This window comes from Nanorana parkeri, unplaced genomic scaffold, assembly GCF_000935625.1.
Source record: "Nanorana parkeri isolate BGI_ZX_2015 unplaced genomic scaffold, ASM93562v1 scaffold118, whole genome shotgun sequence".
Taxonomy (NCBI): Eukaryota; Metazoa; Chordata; class Amphibia; order Anura; family Dicroglossidae; genus Nanorana; species Nanorana parkeri.
In genome coordinates this window covers 923,773-946,793 of record NW_017306386.1, presented here as the reverse complement: position 1 = coordinate 946,793, position 23,021 = coordinate 923,773, and the positions used below count along the sequence as shown (strand labels likewise).

Genomic DNA, 23,021 nt, shown 5'->3' with positions numbered 1-23,021 from the left:
GAAGTGCTGTGTAAATTGTCGCCTCTGTAATAAATAAAATGCCATGTGCATTCATTCGGCATTAGCGAACCTCTGCCTATTTGGATGCAAACGCTGGTTCCAGTGATTATGCACATCGTACACTTTATGGACAGAAAAACGCAGCAGTTGGGGCTCCCGGGGCGTATTTAACGCCGTATGCCAGTACGCTTGTCTTGGCGCCCATGTGCATAAGCCCTATGAACAATACGAATTGTTCATGTTCGAAACAAGTAAAAGCCCAGTGTCGCCTCCCCAGATGTAAATGTGTACAACTACTGCCAAATACTTTCCATAACAGCACAACTGTCAGTGTCTTATCTCCCCAGTCAGCGGTTTCACCAGTTAACCCCTTCCTCGCTGCACCTCACTGGGTTTTGCATTGAGCTGAAAGTTCTCAGCTGCAGTAGAATAAGAGGAAGTGAAGCTCAGAAGCGGGAGGAGGAGGAGGACGGGTGAGGGGGGAGTTGGTTGTTCATATCTATACATGCTCTAAAAAGATTTTCCACAGAATTAATACCGGAGGCGAAATGTTGAACATGCTAATTTCACCTAGTCACGGGCCAATGGGGTAGAGGCGAGGGAAGGTTTGTGTGGGCGGGCACAATTTGGGTGCCGCGGCCAGCCAATGAGGAGGCTGCAGGTAATGCAGGATAATAAAGAGACGTTTAGCGGAGGCTCTTGAAGTAGCAGACAGTGAGCTAGGCACTGTGTGTGTGTGCGCGGTGACGGAGTCCATGAGCTTCCTGTGAGGAAAAAAAAAAACTTGTGAAGGCTGACAGCATTTGTCTCCGGTACAGGCATGAGGAGGAGGGGAGAGCTGGACGAGTCAGTGTAGATAGAAGGCGGATCCCTAACGAGAGCTCACCTTACACTAGAGGCAGACAAGGTGCAACGGGAACTCTCCACACATACACGCGCGGCTGTCGTCCCTCCACATCGTCCCTGTGTAGCCCGGGTGAAGCGGGCTTGTGGTAAGCCCACCATGGATAGCGCGCACGCCAAGCCGGTGTCCGAGGTGCTCCGACACTTCGAGGTGAATGAGAACTGCGGGCTGAGCAGCGAGCAGGTCCGGAGGAGCAGAGACAAGTATGGACCAAACGGTGAGTCACATCAGCAGCACTTGTATGGGGCGCAGGTCAGACAAATGCATGCACCACTCCCCCCCTCTTCATAATTCTGCAGGTTGTTACTTCACTTCTGTCATCCGGACTGTCACTTGTTACATTCGTAGGCCTGGGTAGTGACTTGGAGGTAACTTAAACAAGTGGAAACACTGCAGTATGAGAAGGAAAACGCGGTGTAGCTGTAGATGAAAGTTTCCCCGATAAGAGCAGAACTTTAGACCTGAGGAAATCGTATTGTTGCAAAGGGTGACGTATTGTTCTTCTGTGTCCCATCACAGGAAGTCATAAGTGTGAACTAAAATGGGTTCTCTGCAGGATGATAACTTTTATATTCATTCTGATGATTTACTTCACTTTTAGCTATCCCTCTGAAATGTAGTCTGCCATGAAAACCACCTTACTGCATAAGCCTGCCTCTGGGGAAACTACAACACTTCTGCTAAAGCGACACTAAACTCAGGAGTTCAAGTACCTTAACTATTAACACAAATAATCTTATTTGTGTATCACTCAGCTGTAGATCCTCAAATCATCTCCGAATTCATACCGACACTGTCCTTCCTGCTGGAGGGTGGCTACTTTTGTTCCCCATGGTCCCTGTGTGTGTTGTAAAGTACTTACCGCTCCAAGCTCACTCCTGTGATGGACTTCAATCTCATATTCACTTTATTAATTTGTATTGAGATTGTAGTCCATCACAGCAGGGAGCTTGGACTGGTGACAACTTTACAACACACAGGAATCATGAGGAACAAAAGTAGCCACCCTCCAGAAGGAAGGACAGTGTCGGTATGAATTCGGAGATGATTTGAGGATCTACAGCTGAGTGATACACAAATAAGATACATTTTTGTTTAATAGTTTGCGTACTTGAATGCATTTTTAAGATTTTAACTCCCGAGTTTAGTGTCACTTTAACCCTTGCAGTGCTGGGGGGCAGACCCACTCCACTCTGCTGCAAAGTGAGTTTTATGGGTTTTTTTTTTCTTTCTGGAGTTCAACTTTAGAACATATCTAAGTCAAGAACAACTATATAATGTATCATAGCTGACGGGTTCTTGCTTGTGGTGGCTGCATGAATCCCCCCCACCCCCCTGTATTTCTACCTGGTGATCCTGCCAGTAACCCACTTCCTGTCCTAGGGTGGCAACACTACTTTTATCTCTAGAAGAGCAGTACCCCCGCACTGCAAGGATTTAGTGCTCATTTTGTTCTAGGGTCTAAAAGAAGATACCTGAACCTCAGGCCTGCGGTGATAACTGCTCACCTCTCTTCCACCTCTGCTCTGGCTGTGGAATGTCCCTTGGCGTCCTCGCGTCCAGTGCAAGTCAATGGACATAATGACGTCATAGATTCTTGGACTGACTAAGAATGGGGGAGAAGAGGCTGCAGGAATCGGTCCAGTCTAGCAGCCAGGAGGGACAAAGTATCTGTATTTTACACCCTAGACCAAAACCAGCTCCTAACCCTTGCAGTGATGATTTTTTTTTTTTTTTTTTTTTTTACATGGCTGGAGTTCTTTAAATGTGCAGACATTTGGCCTGCCATTCTGTTCTTGGCTTTACTACCTAGCAAGTCACAAGCTTAGTTCAAGAATGCAGCCAGTGAGGTCTGAAAAAGTCTGAACCTCTGTGCAGTACACTTGCTCTAGGTCATTGACTCAGTAGGTTATTAGGATGGCATACCCTGAGCCTGCACCTTTTTAAAACCAAATCAACTATGGCACAATTCTGTCTCCAGTGGATCAATTTAAGAAGAATGTTGTTTTTTTTTATTCTTCAAAAAAGTTGCCTGTCCTCTAAACAACACTTAATGTTTCATAATAGGTCTGTTTTCTGTAGTTGTTTCAGGCATCTGGCATCTGTAGGGGGTTATGGGTGCAGGCTGTTGAAAGTTAGTGCAGGGTCATGCAAGAGCCATTGATGCCGGGAAATCTTTAAATTGCAGAACTGGAGCACAAACTCCTAACTGAGCTGATGATTGCCAGCTCCGTGGGAGAAAATGGGAAGTTCCCAGAGGCAGTAAATTTGCACAGCCTTCAAAAGCTCTTGTGTGATTCTAGATGTAGGAGTTGTATGATTCATACTTATGTTTATCTAAAGTGACTTACCTGTGAACGTATAGGCATTTTCAAACTGAAATCATATTGAAAAAGTTAGTTGATGGCTGTCAAATTCAGTTTGCAATAACTATAGGCTGTAACTTACTAACATCTATAGGGCAGTTCTGTAACCTTTTGTAAGTTTGAAACGCCCAATCAGATAAAAATAGAAACTTCCTATCTTGATCGGGTGTTTTAAGTAAACACAGGTTCACTCACTGTGCCTGGACAGCAATCTATGTATCTATGACCTATTATTCCAGATAAAGAGCTTGTTCCCGCCATGTCCGGACCAGATCTGAATCGGATCTGCAAATGTGCTGCAGTGTGTGTTTTTAAAAAAATATATATTTTGTGTTTTTAGATGCATTGCGGTGCAATGTTGTTTTTAGCTTAAAATGGGCTTTCAGGTGTGGTGCAGTGCGTTCCAGTGCATGTTGAATGTGATTTAAAAATAAAAAATACGTTTACATGCATTTTGATGCATTCCAGACCAAAGAAAATAGTGCATGCAGCATTCCCCCCCTGTGGTGTGAAAAGAGCTCGGAAATACCATATGAATACATTGGGATGAATTTCAGGTGCAGACAAACTTTCTGGTCCGGACATGGTGTGAACAAGCCCTAAATGTGTGATGGAGCTGTTCTTTTCTAACACGTTAATTTAAGGACAGTCTTTTTTAATGTTAAATATATAAGCCATGATCTTGGGTAAGATTATGGGTCTCATTACTAAAACCTTGAGCAAAGGAAAAATACTGGTGTTGGCTTTCAATGAATAATCTGCTCTTTGCAAATTGCAGCTGGATTCTCATTGTCATACGGTAGCACCACTTTTTCTTTCTGCCAGGTTTCTTCAAGTGTTGCTGATTCAAGCTAGTCATGTTTAGAGCCACATTATTTATTCATTTTTTTTCTTAAACCTTGATAAACGCACAGGAGCCAATATAGATGACATGTTGGAGCAGTTTATATTAACAAAAATATATTCCATCCACATTATTAATGCAGCAACATTTTGCTCCTATCTGCAGGTAGTTTGACTTTGCAAATAGCAGTGGATACCTTATTTCAATTTTAAGCAATTGCCCTTGGCCCATGGGTGCTTCTGTAACTGAATATGTACTGTTATTTTGCATATAACTGTTGAAGCATTATTTAAAAAAATACTATGCCAGCACAACTACTGTGAAGCTGGTAATCAGACTTTTGACCGTAAGGAGGTTACAAATACATAGAGTATTGAGGAATGCATCTAGGGATGTGTCATGTTATGTATTTTTCTTGCGTTTTTGCTCGATTTATATAAAAAGAAACATAATGTTTTATGCAGTATCTACAGGTAGTATGATTGTTTTTTTTATATTTTTTATATAGCTCTAGCAGCTTCCTACTAACAGGTGCATAAATGCCTACAAGGGGCAGTTGCTGAGCTGTTCTTAATAAGTGTTTGTGGGTGGTGTCATTTTTCCTGTAGGTGTTTAGGACCTTAAGCTATAATGTAGAACAACTGACACTTAATCACATGTTTTAATATGCAGTGTGTGATGCAGTGTGTGATGCAGTGTGTGATGCAGTGTGTGATGCAGTGTGTGATGCAGTGTGTGATGCAGTGTGTGATGCAGTGGTGTGCTTAGCTTAGCAAACCTGTAATTAACATAATACTTTACCTAAAGTATTGTGTATTAAGCTTGTCAAAGGGTAATGCCGTAAATTTCCCCACTATTTCCACAAATGTTATGGCCTGTTAGTTCCTTATTGTAGCTAAATATGTTAAGTACAATTTTTTTGTTTTTATTTTACTTTTGGAATAAATCTCTTTTTGTAAACATTTACTACTTCTTTAAAATGTAAAGTATACCTAGTTAAAGTAAATTCATAAAACTCTGCTTTTATTAAAATATTACCTGGTGATTCTGGTTCAGGCACTTCCAGTCTTTTGTTGACAGTCCTCCTGTCCCTGTTTCCCAGTTGTGCTCCTGAGTTGTCACGTGGGCTTCCATTGAAGACTACTAGTGGCCATGCTAACACACATTAAAGAAGAACTCCAGGAATCTAAAAGGCTAACCCTTGCAATGAGGCTACCCCCACACTGCAAAGGTTAACTGCTTGTTTTGGTCTTGGGGCTCAAATAAAAGAAATATACTCAGCGGATCCTCAATCCTGCCTGGCTGCTAGACCGGTCCACACAGCCTCTTTTTCCTGGGCTCCCGCGGTCTAAGCCCTGCTGATGTCATCATGTCTAATGCAATCCATTCACCTGCATTAGTCATGAGGACACTGAGGGACATACCACAGCTGGAGCGGAAGGGGAGAGGTGATCGCTGACTACTGCAGGACTTAAAGGAGAACTATGAGGTGAGTGCTTTTCACTCACCTCATAGTTCTAGCCGACCTGTGACAATGAGACTGTCACAGGTCGGCTCAGTAGATCGGGAGGTGAGCGAACACATACCGGTGTTCGCTCACTTCTCGATCCTGTCAGGGCCCTCTGCCGTGACAGGGGAGGGGCTAGATTCCCCGCTCCGATCCGCCAGCGCTGACTGGTGGAACGGACGGGGGAGGGGGCAGATACAGCTGGCTCTGCCTCTAGATAGGCAGAGCCAGCTGTCAGTCACGCAGCTGGGCGGATCCAGGCATAATAAGCAGCTTGCGGTATACTGAGCCTAGGGTGACGGGAGGGCGCTAGTTTGTGTCCTCCCGTTACCCTAAGGAGAACTATGGGGAAAAGCCTTAACCCCATAGTTCTCCTTTCAAGGATCAGGTGAGTATATCTTCTGGCCCCTAGAGAGAAATTAGCCGTTAACCCTTGCAAGGGTTAACTTTATAAATAAGTTGAGTTCCTATTAAGCAGGTATGGTTCACTCTTGTCACTGCCAGGAAACCCAGCCTGGTATGTCATGCCATTACTGGAGTGCATGCTTTTAGACGGGAAATGGCTGCAAAGAGGCCCGAGACAAGCAGATAGTCCACAGCCCAGGCAGTCACCCCAGAGCTTTGACAGACTAAGATGCTGCAACGGTGAGGCAGCAAGGGAGAGTGACTTTGAAGGAACAAATGCCTGGAAGGGTGGTCTATCTTGTCTTGCATTGGAGCTGTGCTGCAAATAATGGCCAGTGCTGCTCTAACAGACAGGGCGTGAATCGGCCCTTAGAGAAATATGGGGGCTGCTATTGCTAAACTTCTTCTGACAATGCTAGTTGCCTGGCTATTATGCTATCTACTAAATTCTGTATATTGAGACCGACCCAGAAAGTATTAAAACAAGTAAGTGTTACAGCCAACCCCTTGTTACAGCCAACCCCTTGTTCTAGGTGAGTGAATTGAAGTTTTGAAGCAAGCGTGTTAGCTTGACAGCCAAGCAATTTACAGTTGTCAAATGAGAACTCGCCAATGGTGGCTTCTGTGTTTTCATATTACTAGAAGACTTGCTTAGTGAATTAATACGCAATCACATACATATATATGTACAGAAGAGAAAGAAACCTAAAATGCCAATCTTAGTTTACATTGTGCTTATTCTTCAGCAGCTTGCCACACTTTTTCGCCCTTGTATATGATGCTGTTCTGTCTGTAGAGAACATTTTTTTAATACTTAATTATTTAAATGGAACCACGCAGTTTTAGGCGTTTTTAATTGTGTTTCAGCGCTGAAACACAAAAACTCTAACCGCGCTGATCTGCAACCGCCCTGGTATGAATGGGCTCTTGCAGGCTTATTTTAATAGTTAGACCATGGACTTGGCAAGCACCCAGTAGCCACCATCCGATTCATTTCTGGTCCTGGGATGAGGTTCATTTTTAGATATAGTTGAAGCATTTACAATTATTGCGTTTGCTTTGAGTAAGGCAGAGTTTTCCTGTATGTGTTGCGACTTCAGTAACCCCGTCTAGCTATGTCTTCTTTCCATAGTCTAGGGCTATTGGTTTACTCTTTATCTGCTACCATATAAAGAATACCATACTAATAATGTAAAATATCCTCTTCTAAATTCCCCCACTTTAGCCCCCCATGGCTTGGATAGTCTGCTTTTGAACCCATTTTGCCTTCATTGATGTCGTTTTCAAACTTTATTCAGTTTATTTTATTGCACATTTGGATCCTTTCCCATCTGAAATTAGATGAATCGAACTTTCTGCAAAGTTCCTAATGCACCCTCAAAGTTTGAGGAAGCATCATGACCGCAGATCTTGCTTTAATACATTTGTAAGGATACTATATGGCCAAATCACACCTAATATGTCATGGGTATTAGAATGTATTTAAACCTTAACCATCGACTTCTCTTATTAGCTCCATTTTGGCCTGTTAAATATACCATTGAAATCATTTTTTGTTATATTTGCTTGATAAGTGCAAAAATCCTTGTTGTTTTTGCCAGAAATCTGATCAGCTGATAACGTCCTGTGCACAAGGAGGGGGATGAGGAGTGGCCTGTGTACTTTGTTACACATCAGAAAAAATCTAGGCAGGGCTGACACTACATGCTTTTTAATTCAAAGCCAAAAAAACACACTGGGGAAAATTTATCAAAACTGGAGCAGGCAGAATCTGGAGCAGTTGCCCATAGCAATCAATCAGCTTCTCTCTTCAGGTTGTTCAGTTAAGAGTTGAAAAGTAAAGAGCGAAACTGATTGGTTGCTATGGGCAACTGCTCCAGACTGTTTTCTCCAGTTTTGATAAATTCCCTTCACTGTGTTTTCATGTTTAAAGAGGAACGTAGGATAACACTATATTTCTGTAATCAACAGTTATTGTTCTGTACTTGCAGCTTGGTTCAAGGGTAAAAAACCCTGAGAAATATGCACATATTTTGGCAAATAGCATTTTTATACAGAAAATGTTTAATATAGAAAAAAAAAATAAGATAGGAGTGCAGCTCCGACAGGTATAGCACATCAAGGCCAGTAAACATGGTAAACTATGCCATGGCAGTTGGTATTGGAAGAAGTTTAAAGGAGTTCTAAACCCTCCCGTTTTTTTGCCTTTATCTACTGCTATCAAGAAGTAGATATAGGCAAACAGTTAAAAACAAAAACAAACAAAAAAACGCTATAACAGAGGTTTAAACTTACCTTTTTTTTCTTTGCGGGCTCCCGCCCGAGATACCGAAACTGTTCGGGCGGCCACAAAGCATCTTGGGGCGGGCGCATGAGCAGTTCGGATTCTCGGCCGGGAGACTAGCAGAGACGTAAGGTAAGTCTATGGACGTGTGCAGACGCCGCTGGATCGGAAGTGCCTGCAAGCAGAGAGGAGTCAGTGCTGGATCGGAGAGCTGCCGCACCGCTGGAGTGACCGATGAAAACATCAGGAAAGAAGATCGGATTAAGAGACATCATTTAAGGTAAGTGCTGACATTAACATTGGGGGGATGGAATTTGTTTTTTATCCTTTTAATGTCACTTTAAGACTAACTCTTTATAAGCAAACATTTTGTGGATTGGTGAAAGATAGAGGAATATCTATTCCATAGCGGCCCCCGGAGAGAAACTCCAAAAGAAGCAGAGAAAAAAAAAAGAAGAAAACAAAAGAGGGCACAGGACATGAGCGCTAGGAAAAAGGAGGGAGGGAGAAGATGAAACGTGGAGTGAGATAAAGAGAAGCGAAAGAGTATAGGGGGAAAAGGAGAAGACTTAAGAAAGAAAAGAGGATATCGCAGCAGGGGGGAAAAGACCACCAGGGGGAACCAAATCTGTAGTACCCAGAGCTCACCTCTTATATAAACCTACCCAGTTCAGGTAAGGTCGTGCCCCAGTAAAGACTGAAAGCGATCTAACTTGCTATACAACATCCATACAGACCAGCGTAGAACATCTTTTTTGATACTTTTGTATGAGCCTGGTAAAAGCGATATCAATGTGATTTGCTGAAGTGAAGGTTGGAGATACAGATTTCATGGCACAATAGGTTTCCACCACACACAACCTAAAAGGTCCCACCATATATGTAAATATGATCCTTCTTACTGTAGGCAGGGCCCACACCTGTTGTAGAAAGACAGGAAGACATGGTGAAGAAGAGCTGGCCAATGGTACCACCTGGAGAGTAGTTTCTAATTAGTCTGCTGAAGTGAGCAGAGACAAATCATGCACTTTTCCTGCACATTTGCATGTCAACAGCCTCCATTCTTCTGGGAAGGCTTTCTACAAGATTTTGGAGTTAGTCTTTGGGAGTTTGGGCCTATTCATCCAAATTGCATTTATGAGGTCAAATACTAATGTTGAACTAGGGACCTGGTTGGCAGTTATTCCAATTCTAAGGTGTTAATTAAAGTTGAGGTCAGGGTTCTGTGCAGGCCACTCAAGTTCCTCTACACCAAACTCCTCAAACCATGTTTTTTAGACCTGGCTTTGTGCCCAAGTGCATAGTAATGTTGGTACAGAAAAGGGCTTTCACAAACTGCTGCCTCAAGGTTGAAAACGTACAGTTGTCTAAAATGTCTTTTGCATGCTGCGGCACTAACATTATCGTTCACTCAGTATTTTCGAGGGTTGTCCATATACATTTGGTCATATACAGTTGTGTTCAAAAGTTTGCAAGAATTGGTAATATACGTACCATTAAAAAAAGAGTGAGCAGGCAAACACACTTCTTTTATTTCATATGGGAATCATATTTAACTGTAGGCCATAACAGAATGGCACAATCATAGAAACAAAACAGGGCAGCAAATAAAAAACCCCGAAATGACCCGTTTTTAAAAGTCTGCATAGTTCTTATGTGTATTGCCCCCTTTAGCATCAATGAGTGCGTGCAGTCTTTTGTAATAGTTGTCTATGAGGCCCGAATATAGCTGCCCATTCATTTTGGCAATATGCCTCTACCAAAGTCTTTGTTCGTCTTGCATGAACCGCATGTTTGAGATCTCCCCAGATTGGCTCGATGATATTCGGGTCAGGAGACTTGGCCATGGGCCTAGCTGACCCCTCTCCAAACATAGTGCTTAGGGTTGTGACCATAAAGCTCTATTTTGTTCTCGTCATTCCAAAGCATGTCAAGGTGTTGTTGGGTATAGTGTAAGCAGGTTTTTTTTGTGACATGCGCAGTAAAGACGTCTTTCTGGCAACTCGACCGTGCAGCTAATTTTTGTTCAAGTATCGTCGCATTGTGCTCCTTGAAACAACAAACCAGTCTTATTCCGGAGCAGCCTGCATTTCTTCTGAGGTTACCTGTGGGTTTTTCTTTGTATCCTAAACAATTCTTCTGGCAGTTGTGGCTGCAATCTTTCTTGGTCTACTTGACCTTGGCTTGGTATCAAGAGATCCCTGAATTTTTTCACTTCTTTCACTTCTTAATAAGTGAACCATACTGACTGGGATTTTCAAGGCTTTGGATATCTTTTAGTATCCTTTTCCATGATTATAGAGTTCCATTACCTTGTTACGCAGGTCTTTTGACCGTTCTTTCTGCTTCCCATGGCTCAGTATCTAGCCTGCTCAGTGCATCCACCTGAGAAATAACAAAACTCATTGATTATTTATACGCAGACACTAATTGCAATTTTAAAAAAAAACACAGGAGTGGGAAATTAACCTTTTTTGATTGCCATTTTAACCCGTGTCTGTAACCAGGCCAAACCATCCAGGGTATGTAATCTTCTAATCAGGGCCATTTGGGTGATTTCTGTTATGATTTAAAAAGGAGCCAAACAACTATGTGATCAATGGCTTCATATGATCAATTTCCTTAAATAAAAACAGTTTTTTGTTTTTTTCAATATCGATGCCAAAATTTCACAATTTCTGCCAGGTTATGCAAACTTTTGAGCACAACTGTAGTTCTGTCACTAATATACAAACTATGCTTTTAAATTGTTTATACATACAGTATTTTATGTAATATTTAGGATCCATTGTAGTAGGAATATTTGAAAATTAAGTTTTTAAAAAAAATACTTTTTTGGTAGCAATAGTGTTAATCTATGATGTATTAGGTGGAAACTCAAACATTCCCTATTATGACCTGTAAAAATGGTTCAACTTGTTAATCAGGTTCTCTTGTAACGCCTGTCAGATTGATGTAAAAATGACAGAATATGGTAAGATTTAGAACAACTTCAACTTTAACAAGGTCTTAAAATTAGCTACAGGGTTTACAGAAAATCCTTCTAATTGTAATTAACTAATTTCGCATTACTTATCTTCTACAGTGTACATGATTCACACAAACTGTAACTGATGATTTAAACAGCAAATGGCACATGCTCACTATACTGCTAATAAAAACCAGAAACCTTTCCAGTATCTACCACAGAAATCTAATTGGTTTGCAGTAAATTCCAAAACTTGCAAAAAACACTTCTTCATTCTTTGAGTCTTGCTTGTCTGGTTCATCCAAGTAGACAGCTGTAAAATGTTGTTTTTCTTTTTTTTCCCGGGTTTGTTTACACCATATACAGTGCGTTCCAGAGTGGTTATCGCTCCCGGCCGGCTTCCTGCATTCAGGGGTGGGAGGGGGATGTGGCGGTGCATTGAAGTCAATGGCACTGCAGCCACGCACCCCGCCCCTCCGCCTGCAGTGCGATCACCCGCACCCCAGAACACGTGGCAAAACAACGCCTGTGTTCCAGTCCAGTATGATCTGGAAAAAAAAAAGTGCATGCAGCATTTTTTCATGTTGCACTGGACCGGGACGCAGCATGCTTTCTGGTGCAGGCGATCGCACGGGGGGTGTGGCTGCGGAGCCATTGACTTAAATGCAGCGCTCTGCCCCCTGAACGCAGGGAGGCAGCCGGGATGCAGTGTGTTCCAGCAGCTAACCATTCTGGAATGCACAGTATAGAACGCACAGAACAAGCCCTAAAGCACACTTTGCAATAAAAGTGTGTATTTGTAAGAGTTAAAATTGCATTGCCCAATCAGCTTTGTAAAATTTAGTGATGTGTAAATCTGGCCTTGCCCATTGCAAGCTGTTGATGGCAGCATGGCATGTCCTGGTATCAAACTTGTAACATAGTCGAGACTGGTCTGCTGGATACAGCCATGTCACCTCGCCCTCGCCCTCGTCATAAAAAAATAAATGCTAGACAGTCCAGTATTTTCCTGTGTAAACAGCAGTACATGTGTATTTTGCCCTGTTGGTTCCCATTTGTTCTTTGTATGTATAGATACTGCATAGAGCCACTTCTCTTGTTCTGTATGCTGGGTGTAATTTTCAGGATCTGTTCTTATTGTGCGCACATGCATACATGTATCCTGCAAAGTAGAACCTCTCATGTCCTGTATGCTGGGTGTAAGGGCTTGTCTCCACTGATGACGGAAAGTGTTTGCAAAATGCTTTCAAAATATGACTTGCTTTTTTAAAGTGTTTGCTTGCGGTTGTTTACTATGTGTGACTGACAAGTGAAAGATTGCCCTGCGTTGCTGTTCTTGATAGCGGCACTTTTTTTTTTTTTTTACAAGCTGGAGACATTCTGCTTATAGTTCTCAGTATTTTGTTCCTATTGTGTATGTATGGACTCTACCCAGTAGCACTAATCTTGTTCTGCGCGTTGGGTGTAAACATGTCAGTTATTGCTTCTTCATGGACAGTGCGGGGTACCAACTTCCTCACATCTTAAAAGCAATTCTTGGCATCTATCTGCTCATTTTATTTTTTTTGATGCTTGTTGTAAACCATAGCCCTTAATTTAACTATGCCGAACTTTTGCTACTTCCTTTTCACCCTATATATTATTCTCCTGGGTTGACTTTTCTGTGGTTATGTGATAGGTAATCTAAGATCTCCTCCTTTTTATTTGTACACAGAGATTTTTGTGTTTTTGAAATCTCATTTCATTTCCGAAGCAGCAAGGAAAGAATAAAGACAGGATAAAGGTTCTATCCATGCAGTCTGGGATCTGTTTAATAGGCTCCAGAATACACTCTACATAATAAGGTATGCAGTGTAGGGGTATTTGTTGGCATTAGCTGTTCTGGTATACTGCTACACTTAAGCAATCATGTCTTCGCATTAATCTGTCAAACTGTAGTCAAAAGCGGTCATTAAAAAGGCCCTCAACATCCCTTCAGGTATTTTTCTGTATGCCCTGGTGCCTCACAAAATCAGGCTGATCAAAATACATAGGGGGGAATTTATCAATTTGGTCGCATCATCAACGCCTTTTTAAACTGGTGTATTTAGGAATGCACAGATACTGGTTTTTCGGTATCGGGTACGAGTACCGATATTTATGTCAGTACTCGCCGATACCCGTATTTCCACTAGCGTGGAGGCGGGTTCCCGACTGGCCAAGAAGCCAGCTTACCTGCCAATCAGGAAGCTGGGAGGTGGGTTATTACCTGCCACCCAGCGTCCTGATTGGCCAAAGAAGCTCAGTTCCCTCGTGGCACTGCCAGAGGACCGGAAGTTCTGGTATGGGAGCATTTGGGCGAGTACGAGTACTCGCCTAAATACTCGGTATCGGCACTGATACTAGTATCGGTGCATCCCTAAATTCTAATGCATTTAGAGACAGATTTGTTATCCTTGTTTTGTTTCATTTTTAAATGCCTTCATCAGGAGAATTATCTCTAAATTGTCTATGAACTGTTGCAAGCTTGCAGGCAACCTCCAGTATGACAGCTGAATAGTCCTAAAGTGCTTAGCTGACTTGAGGGAATGAAGCTGAATTATCTTTGCCATACTTTTAAGAAGTGCTCAGGAGGACTTCTAGAATGTGCTTCAGTTTGGAGGGTTTTTAATGCTGCAAATGCTGGGCAGTTGAGAAATTATGTAGAATGTTGGAAAATGTGCAGTGCGTCGCAAACATGAATATCAATAATGGAAGTCATCAGCACTTGTTAGTAATGTGCAAGAAGCGTAAGCACTTTTATTAACACGTCACATGCGTCATAAAGCCATTGTTTTCGGGGCCACGCAGGATCCCTTCCTCAGGGCGACACAGTGACCTTTCAGTTGTAGTATCACCTGCAGGATCCATCCACATGGTCATATTCATCGCAGGTCAATAGATATAATGCGATGCGTGTCTCAACAGGGAAACTTAGATCAGCAACCTCAGTAGGCGGTCTTTCACTGGGGTTCTAGTATTAATGCCAAAAAGTCCATATAGCTTTAGAGAATCACCTCCACTCCATACAGTGCACAGGCCATGCAATACAGCTGTTGGTGCTCGAAGTGACAGCACGGATGGCGTTGTGCCACAGTTCAATCAATAATGGAAGTCACCAGCACTTGTTAATAAAAGTGCTTACGCTTCTTGCACATTACTAACATTTCACATCTGTCATAAAGCTAAAGTTACGGGCCATGCAGGGTCCCTTCCTCAGGGCGCCATAGGGACTATTACTAAAGAGTGCTGGTGACTTCCATTAGTGATTGATCTGTGGCACGGTGCCATCCGTGCTTTCACTTGGAGCACCAACAGCTGTATCGCATGGTCTGTGCGCTGTATGGAGTGCAGGTGATTCTCTAACGCAAACATGAATATGTCGCAAGAAAATGTCGAAAAAGGCGCATAGCAGAGACAAAACTTTGCAGTTAGCGTGACATTTTGGTCTTTGTGACAAAAAAGTTTGTTGTAAACACGTTCATAAATGAACCTCCATACTGTATATCCTAGTTTGCTGTGCCCCCATGCAGTGCCAGCCTCTCTTAGTAAGAAAGATTCAAAGAATTGCATTTAGCAATATGAAGGGTGAGTGGTGGAAAAGTTCTATCTTCAGAGCTAAAGGCTAGCATTTGCATTCCAGGACCGCAGCTGTGGTGGTCTGAAAGATAAATAAGGTATGTACAGGTTGCACTCAATGTTTATTAAATTGCTTTAACTTCACTAAATAGAGTGAAAAGGAACTGTATTCTGGGAGAATATGGAGGCTTCTGTTGCTCATGACAGTCATCCTGACCCTCTGGCTTCAAGAAGCACTCCGGGAAAAAGTATTCCTACCCCCGCACTGCAAGGGATAAAGTAGTATTAAACTCTCAAAAAATGTTTAATGAATCCAGATCAATCAAATATACATAGCAAAGCATTGCTTTTACATTTTTGCCCAAACACTTACAATCATCATGTTTCTGAACAGCTGCTTCCAAGTGTCTCAGCTCAGCTTCCCTGAACTTCCTATATAGTACAAGATCACAAAGGACAGTGCAGACTCCAGCAACTGTTCATCTTCTAGCTTGGGGGAGGGGGAACAGCTTGCCTTTCTGTGTATTTGTGGAGACACACATAGCTTACTAGCGCACACACAAGGGTGATTGCATAGCACGCTGCTTGAGAAAGAATGCACTCTAAAACAGGAAGTCAAGACAAGTGCTCAGGGGACGAGCTGATTCTGCAGGAAACTACAACTTTTAGATTGTAAGCCGTCATGGGCAGGGCCCTTCTTACCATCTTGTCTTGAATTGTGTTGTGGTTGTGTTGTGGCTTCAGGGAAAAATCAGGGGTCTAAACGGCCCCCTGATACTTCCCTTTTTAAAATAGAAAAAGAAATTAAGGACACAGTCCTCAATTTCTCTCTTTCTGCACCCTCTGTTCTAAATGAATGGAACGTACAGAGGCTTCCCATTCATTCAGAAAATATTTACTATCGTCCAGTTTCCATTCAGAAACTCATGAATGAACAGGAAGTGATGTAAAGCACTGCCTGTTCATAACTGGGGAAACCTAGTACTATGTGTCCCCAGTTATTTGCAAACACTGGAGTGATCCGCTGTGCTCGGCCACACACAGAGGGGCGGCACAGCCTGCTGCTTTTCCTCTGGATCCCCGCTGTTCTCCCCCGCCTGTATGGGCAGAGGCAGCGGAGATCCGAGAAGTGAAGCGCTGAATGGGGGTGGGGCGTAGAAGGGAACGGTGCGGAGAGCGACAGCAGCCGGCTGTAAGGTCCTGGCCGAGCGGCTTTTCCTTTCTCCTCAATGCTCGGCCATCTTAAAGTGACAGCTGCCGCCCCCACCGGTTTAAGCGCTTCACTTCTCCTCGGATCCCTGCTGCGTCTGCCCGTACAGGTGGGGAGAGCAGCGGGGATCCAGAGGAGAAGCTGCAGGTTGTGCCGCCCCACTTCTCCCTGCTGCGCTGAGCCCTGGCTACGGCCCTGGAATCACATATTGCATTTCAATGTGTTTTTGTATGTGAGTATGTTGGAGATTTTTGTAAAGCATTGTCAAAACACTTTTCTTGGCAGGAAATTAATTGAAAGGTAAAATTTCCAAATGCCTTACGAATGTCTGAAGCGCTTTTGCCATGCGTTTGGGGGCTCTGTCATTTAATTGAATTGAAGCATTTGGCAAGCTTGCCAGTTGCCAAAGCCTGCCAAACATTACTGGTGAGATAAAAAACAAAGTGAAAAGAAGCAGCAGAAGGGCAATCTATGGGTACTAGACCATTTGCTTTTATGTTAAACTTCAGTAGTTCCAAGCAAATCCCTTTTTTTTTTTTTTTTTTTTTGAAAACTCAAATCCTGTAAAATAAAGATTCAAAAGAAAAAAAAAAGATCTAATGTCACAAGCGGGAAATATGGAGTTCCATAAATATAGAAAAAAAACATTTATCATTAATGAGTATTGAATGATTTAGTGGTATAGAAGATTTTTTTTAAACCTCACAAAAGATAGTTATCAACACTACAACACAATATTTTGTGTGCCACTTTATGCATGCTTGTTTTTTCTAGAGAAAGTGGAGTTTTCCTTTAAACCTAGGCCCCCATACATGCTGCTTTATCTAATAAGAATAATTGTTGCAAATTTGCTTGTCTCTAAGTTCAGGCAGTCTGATATGTTAATACTGTATGCCAAATTTCCTGTTTCTGTATCCAGAATCCCAGGTTATTTCCATAGGGTTTGTTTTCTCTTCTAAGGTTCCTTTTTAGTATGTAGCCTGCAACCACTGTAAAAGTATACTGGTTTGCATGTGCTCATTTCCCTATAAGCAAAAAAAGGCCAATCTTATTTGGCTTCATAACTAAAGCTTAATTTGCATTGCAAAATAACCAAGGGTATGTTTAACGATTATACGGTGTATATGTAGCCTAATGTTTGGTTGATGAGTGCAAATTTTGATCTACCTGACAAATCATGTCTTTTTGAAAGCTAAACTTTAATAAAATCAGTAATTGCCATTCAACCTTAAACAAGATGGTTGGTTATTATATTATAAAAAAATATGTAAATGCCTAATTCCAGTTTTAAATCACCCCCTCCCTGGTATTCCCTCTTGGAATAGCATCTGTATTATGAGTATAACATTTATTTTTTTTATTTTTTTAGCAGTCTTTTGGTGGCTGCTATCTACTGGAACAGAATATTTTTAGATAGATATGACCCTGTACACACTTGTGTATTTTGCTTGGTGAAATCTGGTCATGTTTATATCTCAAAGTCTTGCAAACATCAGTTTTGTTGCATTAGTCCATTTGCCATAGATACGTTGTGCTGCTTTGTTAACCTTTACAAAGGGATAGCCACACCCCATAACTATCTTTACTACATCTCACAGTGTAAAAGTGATGCACAGAGGTTGGCAAAAAAGTGCAGAGCCTTCTAGCAATCGGAAATCTGAACTGAAAAACATATGAAGGCGGTCAATGATTTCCTTTTGAAAATGCTGTCTCTGGCTTGAGTACCTTGAGTCATTCTCCCTGAACAAGTCTGTGCATTCTTGCTCTGCAGCTATACATTAAAAAGGTGCAAAAAATGCCCCTGCTGCAACTGATTGGGCAGGGAGGGAGAACTGACAGTCACAGTTTTGAGTGGGCTTGAGCAAACTCGGACAAACTAGGTTCACAACAAGCCCACTGTCATCTCCAGTGTGAAACTACTGAAGACACATTGAAGTGGCCTCCTGATATGCATAGTTGTCCTAGGTCAACCATTAAATATGTAAGCTAAGTATGCTAAACAGACAGCTAGCATTTCCAGGAGTCCAAAGCAGTGTTTTCTGTCTTTTCTATTGCAGGTTTTGATCTTGTGTCTTTGTTGTTTTTTGTGACTTTGAGGAAGCTACTTCAGCTCTTAGTAATGGCACAATAATATAGGAGGAAGGAGGCCCAGATCCAAGATGGCAATGAAGGGAAGATAAGTCTGCTGTAAACATGTGTTGGTCAGCACCAATGGTGTTAGGGAGGCCAATGATGCATTCCTGCCCCAAGGCCCCCTGTATCATATGCAGTCTATGTAAAAGATAAGTGGCAACACTCAATAACAGTCTTGTCTTGAACAGCATCTGAACAAATTCAATGAATGTAGTCACAGATGGAAGTGATCATTCGGTATTAGTGATTGGGCAACTATATTCACATCTATTCATTGTTTCTGCTGCATACAAAATATTCATACTGTAGTGTGCACTATAGTGATTTGATGTTGCTTTACTTGGTACGGTAGCTTATGCCAAAAGAAGGATAGTTTTATTTTTTATGAAAGAGGGAGAAATTCTTAAGGAAAGAAACTTCATGACTATCTGTATTGCCCACACCATCCACCCCCAGAACACACACTAGATAAATTATGTGATTTTTCATATAGCTGTGAGTGCCAGCCTCTGATACAGGTTCCTGCAGGGAATTTGTTCCTAATTGAAGGGTATTATAAGCTCACAATAGCGTCTTATAGCTAAAACTTGTATGAAACGGCAGCAGTTTTTTCAGTCCTTCATTGGCTTATGTAATCACTGTTTTACATGAGCAACAGAACTGAAATAAAATGTAATTGCTGACAGCAATTTGTGTCTTAAGTGGTTTCTGCTATTTTTTTTTTCTTCTGCTTTTCTTATGATATGAGTGTATGGGCAATGAAACTAATTCATATACTGCAATGTCTTCAGGAGATAAAATAAAGTGGATTGGCTTAATAAAACCCATTTACATTCTACTGTATTACTGTTTTATACATTTGTTTTCCTCATCAGTATCTAAAAGATCAATGTTCTGCAAGTTAAATTTATTTGTAGCAGCCATATCTGCTCCTGTGGCAATTAGCCCCACCTCCCAATATTTATGAGCCCTTTCTCCTGAATGCATGTACATGCTACCACGATGACTTTAAGAAAACAATGTCAACTGCTCAATATGGTAGTAAAAATAGCAGTGATAATATGCAAAGAGCAGTAACCGATGGCAGCTAAATAGGTTTCAGTTTGCTGAAGTCAGATGAATCAAACATCATTTCTGGTTGGTTGTATTGAGTCACTGTATTTTGCACATTGAAAAGATGTCAGTTGTACTTACTGGACTGCTTTCAGTGTCAATTATTTTTTGGTAGCTTCAAAAATGTATACATGACTTGTCTTGGCAGTGCATTTTTGCTAATTTATTTGACTATTTTTAACATTTCACTTACATTATACAAGTGGGTGAGTAACCTTGCCAGACCTTTGCATGTACTTCTATACTGCGTTGATCATATCATTATTGTACAAACTTGGCATGTGACTTGACTGAACCACGTAGACAATCTGATTAGGATTTTCCTCATGTATACAGACTTGACTTAAAGGTTAACCTGTCTATGAATATGACTCTGTTGTTTATTTGACTTCCAGCATCTGGACCTGACTGGATACAGAAGCAGATTTAAAAAAAAAAAAATATTAAAAGCTCTTGTTTAATTTGCTACTTTGTTTTAGATTTAAATGCAATTTCACTAATATACAGTGGTACCTTGGTTCACAAACTTAATTCGTTCTACGATTCCGGTCGCGGACGAATCAAACTGTTATCAGACCGCGATCTCAACCAGGGAAAGCCACAACCAGTGTCAGAGCAGGGAAGATGGCTGCGGTTGTGTTCATCACCCGATGCGGAGTTCGTGAACGGGAGCAAAATGTTGCCGAACTTCCTGATCTCGAATCGCTTTTGTTCGCGAACAGAAGCTTTCGTGAGCAGAGGTACCACTGTAATGCCGAAGAGTGTACTGTTATCCTTTAAAAAGTACTACAAAAAGCACTCTCTGAACCAAAAAAAAAAATGTAAGCTCTTTGTTAACCCTGTCATGTGTTTAGGGTCAGTCCACACCATAAGCGGTGTGCATGTGATACTGTGCGTTTGGCGTGCTTTGTCGCACAGCACACTACTTGCATGATGTCACCTGACTGAGGGTAGCATAGTGTCTCTTGCACTGACGTTTGGAGAATGACCACAATAGAAAGAGGTTTTACATGTTTCCAGTTCATTAGTAAGCTACATTTCTGGACTATTTTCAGACTAGGTGCATGTCAAACCAGCACCTGAATTAGTCAATATCTGACACTTGAATCATTTCCCATGAAAGATTTAATATATGATAAAACATTCCTAGAGCACTGTAATCTAAATTAGAGGGGTCAGGGGAGCACGTGAAAAGGGCATACGAGGACATGTACATATAATTTATACACTAGATTACATTTTTTTTTTTTTTTATTTGTGTTAGTCCTGTTCCTAATAAATTAAAATGATATAGAAAACCAGAATACACTTGGTGCCACTTTTAAAAGCTTCTTCTGTTAGTAACATTGATTAACCTGTTTGTTCAACAAAGCTGTGGCAGTTCTAAATGTTGCGTGTGCTTTGTGAAATAAGATTGTCTTTTATTAATTCTGATTTAGCTGAATATCAGATTACATTCTTATTCCTTTCCATGCAGAAATACAGAAACTTGTAAGGGTTCAACTACTTTTTCTTGCTTAACTCAAGAAGGTAGTCATGGATATGGCCCCACAAGAGATCTGGTCCTGGGTGTACCTGAGAGCTTTTTTTTCATGTTGTATCATGTATCAACCACATTGTTTTGCAGGCTTTGAATGCTTTTTATTGCAAATACAATTTTTAATACTCTTAATTTTTCATTTTCATCTTGTAGTCGGCAGAGGATGAGGTGAACATCCTTGTGTAAGTGTTCCCTAAACTGGGTTTATTGTGATTACATGTATTTTATTATATACATCAGTCCTTGTAGAAATGATCACTTTGTGGTTGCAGATGTTGTATAACATGTCTGAAAAATTAGCAGACTTGCCTCATAAATGAGAATGCATTTCCAGTGGGTTACAGGAGTGTGGTTTCAAATTATGTAATAGCAAAACGCAATGCCAAACCACAGAATGCTGAAGAAACTGTTACTGTAGAAATAAAGAGAAATAATTTGGGAAAAGTTGCAGTCTAGTTTAACAGTGACAGAAATAGTAATTGGAAAGAATATATCAAACCTGTTCCATGCTTAACCGCTTGAAGACCAGGTGTTTAGACCCCCTTCCTGGCCAGGCCATTTTTCAGTGTTCAGCGCTGCAGTACTTTGACTGACATTTATTCCGCCATGCAACTCTGTACTGAAATTAATTTTATACCATTTTTTGGGGACAGATAGAGCTTTCTTTTGGTGGTATTTAATCACCACTGGGGGTTTTATTTTTTACTATATTCTGGAGAAATTACTGAATTTTGAAAAAGAAAAAAAAAAAAATTTTTTTTACATTGTTATAAAACAACGAATATTACCCACTTTTTTGGTAAAATATAAAAGACATGGTCACGTCGGGTAAATAGACACCAAACATGTCAAGCTTAAAAATTGCGCGCACTCGCGAAGTTGCAAAAAACTAGCATACCCAATTGGCCATAGGCGACGCTTTAAAAGCTTTTACCGCTCATCAGTTTAGTGTTATCAGTGATTGATGGCCCTAGAATTATTGCTCTCATTCCAACGTTTGCGGCGATATGCAACATGTGCGGCGTAATGGTCGCAATCGTCGTTTTTCGCAGGTATGCGCAACTGACGCATGTTTACACGGTGTGGAATTTTAGTTTTTTTTTGTTTTTTTTTTTATTCTTTTTTTATGTGTAACTTTAAAAAAATTGGAGGGGAAACTAAATTTTTTTTAAGTACTCGGCAAGTACCAGTACTCGTACTCGCAAAACTGGTATCGGTGCATCCCTTTATTTATATTTATAAAAACAAAATCGTACATTAAAATAGAGATGTACAAATCCCAGGAGCTCCGTGTGCTCCTTACAGATGACAGCTGCCTCCTAATTTTGGAATTTTTCTCTAGTCTAGTCTTGGAGCTCAAAAGTATCGGTACATGTACTCGTACTTGTACCGAGTACTGTACTTGGTATCTGTGCAACCCTAGTTTTCACATGTTAAGCGTTTTACAGTAGGAACGCGCTGTAAAACACCCAGGTGTGAACCAGGCCTAAGAGATGAACAAACCTCGTCTCTGGCACCAGGCACTTGCCCGAGACCAGATGCATGCACAGGGAAGAGGGTAGTATTAGAGTGACTGCCTGAAAACCCTACAGCGACTCAAGGGAGCAGCAGCTAATGAGCTTTGTCCAAGCCCCACAATAGAAATGCACAGCCAATTCAAGTATTTCAATATGATTCTAAAGACCAAAATTACATTTTTCATTGCTTGCGAGATTTCTTTTTTGAAGACCGGTAGAGATCTGTGAGAAGTAGGCAAAAGTTTAAATCTGTTTTACTTTGGGAAAATCTGAATATAGCTCTGTAAGGTACACGTACTGTAGATACACCTGTAGGTGCCTGCTATTAGGTCATGTTCGTAGCTTCGGAACTTCTTTATAATGGCTTTATTTTAAAGATTTGTTAGGAACCAAATGGCTTACAGATAACTTTTTCTATGAAGTACATATGACGGGAGTTGCCGGATTTTCCATATGAAAATGCTAGTTGATATCCTGTTGTGCTGAGCCAAAGGTCCCAATACATTTGGAGTCAGAGGCGTTTGCCACTCTCCTCCCCAGCTTCCCACCGACACCCGAGATGCCGGTCCCGTGCGCGTAGGAGGGGCTGCGGAGCCTGGGAAACACAGCGGGGGGGGGGGGGGGGGGCGACGC

At 41.4% G+C, this 23,021-nt stretch overlaps 1 protein-coding gene across 1 annotated transcript in view; it reads left to right on the top strand.

Moving 5' to 3' along the window:
• Positions 1–979: 979 nt before the first annotated feature.
• ATP2A3 (ATPase sarcoplasmic/endoplasmic reticulum Ca2+ transporting 3) overlaps positions 980–23,021 on the top strand; it is a 175,316-nt gene continuing 153,274 nt past the window's right edge. The window contains exon 1 of the mRNA XM_018553372.1: positions 980–1,121. Coding sequence (XP_018408874.1) covers positions 1,004–1,121 — 118 coding nt within the window. The 5' untranslated portion in view covers positions 980–1,003. The remainder of the gene's footprint in view (positions 1,122–23,021) is intronic.